The 5,818-nt window shown below is 40.7% G+C and overlaps 1 protein-coding gene across 1 annotated transcript; it reads right to left on the reverse strand.

The window, feature by feature from the left end:
* Positions 1 to 1,317: 1,317 nt before the first annotated feature.
* Positions 1,318 to 1,620, reverse strand: LOC306765126 (small integral membrane protein 36-like; the record flags this gene model as incomplete). Its single annotated transcript, XM_079252488.1, has 1 exon — positions 1,318 to 1,620. One exon carries the CDS (start codon positions 1,618 to 1,620, stop codon positions 1,318 to 1,320), a length of 303 nt encoding a protein of 100 aa, XP_079108614.1.
* Positions 1,621 to 5,818: the final 4,198 nt, after the last annotated feature.

Consider the following 5,818-nt stretch of genomic DNA (forward strand, 5'->3'; position numbering starts at 1 on the left):
AATTTTCACACTAAAACATAAACACTGGGCTTTAAAGGTTCCACTTTAAAACATTTGGTTTTAATATCCAACAACTGTTTGCACGCAGACGACATGAGCGAAGATAAAAATCTGCATTTAGCAAAATGCCTGTGTTGTGTTCAAGGCCTTACATTTAAGTTAAAATGTTGGATACCATGAAGTTTCCCAAAAAAAAAAAAAGTTATCTCCAGCGACGTACTTTAAGAGAAGTTTTAAAAAGGTTTTTTGAGGTCGTGTGTGAACAAAAGATACCTTTTTTTTGTAAAATGACTTTCGACAAATGAAGGAAATAAATCTGCCAGCAGAAAAAGCTCTCAGGAATATTTTTCTGCCCACCTAAGCTCCAGTATGAGGCTGATTGATCATTTCTTTCCATAACTTCATATAAAATGATGGACATTCAGATTAATCAGGTTTCAGTTTTCATTTGATGTAACAGAAAAAAAGCCTCTACTCTGAAGACAGGTCCCATCACAGCTCTAATATTCCAGTGAATCTGACTTATTCTCCACATATTCCAGCATGACACTGCCAACAGGATGAACACAATGAAGGCTGTGTACAGATAGAAGGATATCATATGAGCCGATGCCAGCGCAGTCGAAGCCGATGAGCCACATCACAGGTTGCTGGACGAATAATTGATTTAATTGATTTAAAGGTGTGTTAAAATGTCGGTTTTAAATGGTGCAACACCTTGTGTGTGTGTGTGTGTGTGTGTGTGTGTGTGTGTGTGTGGCGGCTCATGAACTTGCACCATCTAGCACTTTAAGACCTACATCCACTCTCATCACACCTCCTTAAGTTACGCAAGATACCAGTTTAACCACTAACCACAGGTCGGTGACAAGTCAGAAGAAGTGCAAAGTTCAGGCAAATCATGGAACGAGTACAGATGTCTTCAAACATGTTATTCCAAAAAGAAACCAACAAACTAGTTTCCTCTTTACAACATCTGACCTGAATCCCAGAGCTCCCCTCCACCCTTTGCCCATCAATACACCCAAAGTGCTCTCTTTATCTCTGGGCTTTATTAGTTGGGACATTTCCTCCGTCGAGCAGACGGCAGGCTTCGGATTAAGATCCATGAGACAAGGAGGGATTTCACATGCATACACACAGCCCTTAAAGACATCAGCCTACGTCTTCCTTACCATCCAAGTTTGGTCCTGTGTAGGTCAAATCCAAGCATCGTCCCGGTACAAAGCAAAGAAATGTAAAAAGACACATGTACAAAAACAAAAAGAGGGGAAAAAAAAGTCAGGTATGTACAGAGTTGAGTCAGTTTCGCGTCTCTCAGACCATGGTGCTCTTCTTCTCCCTGAAGTCTGAGTGTGATGGCTCGTGGTAGGTGGTGATCATGTTGGCTGTCTCCCACCGTCCCAGTGGAGCTGCGGAGCTCTGCATCACCACCAGCCTGATCGGGGACTGAGTCGGCTGCGGGTCCGGAGCGTACTCCTTCGTGGGATCTTTGCCCCGGCAGTCGTACATGATACAGGATATCAGGAAGACCAGGAGCAAGATAACGTAGCTGGCGATGAGGATGCAAAGGTTCAGCGTGACAGGGTCAATCTCCTGATAGTTTTCCAGAAAACCCATGGTGCCTCCTTCATGCTGGGCGGCCTGGAGGCCTCGAAGAACCAGCACCTGTTAGGAAGCAAAGGCAGAAGCGTCTTGGTGGCTGCTCCTCGCTGAGAAAAGAGCCTGGTGACAGCAGGGCTTTCTCTCTATCCTCTTCAATCTGTCCTCTCTGCTGCTCTCACACCCCCCCCCCCCCCCCCCCCTCCCGCCTGGTCTGTCTCCCACCTCACTGTTTCAGATGAGCGCCTTGGATATGTGGCTTTGTGGTAAAAATACTTTAATCCACCTCTCTAACCTGGAATTTCAGCGATCAATGGCTCCCTTTAATAACTTAAGCTTCACTTGTAGCTCAACAACTGTGACAGATTCTGTTATATCATCATCATCATTGTTCGCCAGCAAGCAAACATTTACTTACTGATGTATTTGAGTGCACGCTGGGGTTTGTGTGGTGTAATCTTAATCTTGATTGTGAGTGGGGATTGACGGAGGAATAAGCCATCTGGCTAAAGAGAGGCTGGAGAGCAGCGCTAAAAAAGCTACTCAGAAAATGCCTACATGGAAGCTGAATCCGCCTGGCAGGAAGGCTGGAAATACATTTCCTCCTGAAACGTGTCATCTCGGATGAATTTGCAGAACATGTAATCCGGGCAGATTACAGCACCCATTGTCTTTGTGTATATCAGGCTGCTTGGGTTTTGAGGGAATCAGAGAGGATTATCATGATGGAGCAGATTCTCTTTTAGTGTATGACATGCCACGTTTGCATGTGCATGCAACGTAGTGTGGAGTTCGACCTCTTTATCATCAGATGCTCGTGTTTCAGGAAGTGGTTTGCACTTGTGCTGATAATTCAGATTTCATTGAGTAATGAGCAGCAGAGGGCAGCAGCAAGCAGCATCTGAAGACGCAAACCCTCCTCAGAAAGTTTGACTGATTTAACTGATGAACAAAAATGTTACTAAACTGACACTGAAAAGTAGAAAATGAAGAGGAAGAGGGTGGGATAAGGATAAGAGGGAAAAAGGAGTTGGAGAAGATGAAGGATAAGGACCAAGAAGAAGAAAAAAGGAAGAGCAAGAAGGTAATACACTAAGGAATATGAGGGAGTAGAAGACGGAAAGAGACGGAATTAGAGGAAGAAGAAGAAGAAGAAGGAATACTTATATTCCTTCTTCAGAGAAGGAATACTTATATTAATAATCATGGTCATCACAACCATCATAATAACAACCCAGCTAGTATGTTCATGGATGGCCAATAAGAGTTATATGTGGTCTATGGGGGTACTGAGTAGGCATGATGCCCACTGGGCAGATTTTACAGGTCTCATGTGTTTTAGTTACATGGGTCCATATATGAAACCTCCGTGGACTGTACGAGTCCCATACAGGATGAGGTGGGCATGGGGGGTGCATGTGGGCTATAGGAATTTTTGTGGGGGGGGCATGACTCCAGTGTGTATAGGTGCATGGATGTGTGCGTATATATAAGCGGGTGTCTATGCAAATGTATGTAGGCTGTTCTCTTTCTCGTTCTTTCTTTTTTCTTTCTCTCTCTCTTTTCCTCTCTACAAGGTGTTTTCTGTTTTCTCTTCTTTTCGATTCTCTTTCTGTCCCTCTTCTGTCCTCTCCGGTCCGGCTCAGCAGTACAAACTTTGTAATACAAACAATTATGCAAAATAAATAGAAAAATAAAATAAAAATCCAGAATATCAAGGGGAGCATTATATCTATGATGCTTCCCTTGGCAAAGTAAATTTGCCCAGCAGAATACAGCCTCCAGAAAATCCATTTTGCCTGTTTTAATGCTGGACAAGACAAGACAAAAAAAAAAAAAAGGAATTTTTGACACAATTGATCATAATATTTTACTAAAAAAAAATTGAGCAATATGCCATCAGTGGGGAAGCGTATGACTGCATAAAAAGCTACATTGAAAATAGGAGCCAGTCTGTACAAATTGAAAACCGACCTTCCAGTGTATATTACATGTGGTGTCCCAACGGGGTCAGTGCTGGGGCCTAAATTGTTCTTTTTATATATTAAAGATTTATACTCAGTGTCAGAAGTTTTAAAACGTGTCATTTTTGCAGATGACAAAAATATTTTCTGATCAGGTGATGAAATAAATAGAAAAAGCAACAGAAGAGGTGGGGAAACTAAAATCCTGGTTTGATTCGATTAAACTATCTTTAAATGTAAGTAAACCTAAATTCATGATAATTGGGAATCGTTAAAAGAACATAGGTTTTGAACTAAAAATTGATAAAGTAAAAATTGAAAGAGTGTCTGTAAATAGTTTCTTAGGAGTGGTCCTTGACGATAAACTGAGTTGGAAATCTCACATTGATTATCTGTGTGGAAAAATAGCTAGAAGTGTTGGTCTTTCAACAAAATGTGGATATATCCTAAATTCCAAAACATTACTTACTTTGTACAATTTCTTAATATTACCATATTTTAATTATTGTATGGAAATCTGAGGGACCAGCTTTACTCTGCAAAGACTAGTTCTTCTACAAAAAAGGGCCATGAGGGTTATCAATCATGCAGGATACGTAGATCAAACAAATAATTTATTTTTGAAAGTACGTTGCCTTAAACTCTGAGTTCAGTTTAAAATAGCTCAATTTATGTTCAAAGTTCAAAGTATTAAGATGCCATATATTATACAAAAGATGTTTAAAGACAGAGTTTCTGTGTACAACCTGCGAGGTAAAGCCATGTTACAGAAGCCATATGTACTGCTGCCCTTAAAAGCAGATGTGTTTCCATTTATGGAGTAAACTTGTGGAATGGACGAATTGATAATTTCAAATCATGTATTAATATTTTCCATTTTGAAAAAAAATTATAAGGAATTTTTATTGGACAAGTATAAAAAAGAAAACAATTCATAATTTATTTTGTTGTTTTAATTTTGTCTATTGAATGATGATTCAGTATGTAAAGTTTATATAATTGTGTTAAAATAAGTCTGTAAATAAGAAGTAGGATCTAAATAAGCCTTGGGCTTCCTACTGCTCCTTCTCAAATAAGGTACACTGTTACACAAATGTGAATTTTTTGTTCTTGTACTGAATATGTTTGAGATAAATAAAAAAAAAAAAAGGCCCCAACTTTGGCCCCAGCTGAGGCCAGTGAGGAAACAAACCCATCTTGTATCCTGTATTTGCAGCCCAAACTGAACCCTTAAAGACCCTGAATGGACATACTGGCTGGGAAACACGATGAATGACAAACAATGGTGTCTCCAGTCTGCCCAACTGGGAACCATCTAGAGCAGGGCTGCCCACCTCTGGTCCTTAAGGGCCACAATCCTGCAGGTTTTCCATGTTTCCCTGCTCCAACACACCTGACTCGTGCAGAACTTCATTGGCAGTTGGATCCATTTAATGGAAGCCAGGTGTGTTGGAGCAGGGATACATTGAAAACTGGCAGGACAGCGGCCCTCAAGGACCGACTTTGGGAAACCCTGGTCTAGAGGGATGTGCCCAGAGCCCATTAACAAGGGAAGATGCATGGTTCAAGACACCTCAAACACCAAACCCACTGACCCAGAAGACAAACTATCCACCAGAATGCCCACCCTAACTCAGCTGATATATTTATACTCCTACTCAAATAAAACGAGAAACGGTATGAATCACTGATCCGGTCCTGGGTGGAACTGAGCAGGTTGTAAGGTCTGAGTGGTGCTCAGATCATCCCCATGCTGCAGGCCAGTAGTCACATGCCACACCGATGTCATCAGTGATGTCATAAAAATGAAGATTTCCAGCCTCAAATTCCTGGAAATGTGGGCGATCTTTACACATTAATGTCTAATGTAGTTACACACTAATTACCACTACTGTAGTGGGAAAAACTTTGCTCGAGTGCAGTCTGAATCTTGTCTTCTGCCCCCTGGTGGATCTCTTCTGCACAACAAAAACACAGACATGTCACATGGCATGTATGCAAATTAGTTTTATTTAAGATTTTTAAAGGCTAGATAAAGACTTTACCTTAAAAGACATAAAATTTCTGTCCATTATCTTTCAGTTCAGTCATTTTTAGCTAATACTGCTGACAATAAAAATTCAATAAAACTGGAAAGCATGCAAAAAATTACTATAATGAAATAATCTATACCTAATCTATACTTCGTATAGCTCGGACCTTAATAAGCCCTTTGTAACCATCATCCGCTGTATGACTTATTACTCTGTTTT

The sequence above is a fragment of the Telmatherina bonti genome, assembly GCF_933228915.1.
Source record: "Telmatherina bonti genome assembly, chromosome: 14".
Classification (NCBI taxonomy): Eukaryota; Metazoa; Chordata; class Actinopteri; order Atheriniformes; family Telmatherinidae; genus Telmatherina; species Telmatherina bonti.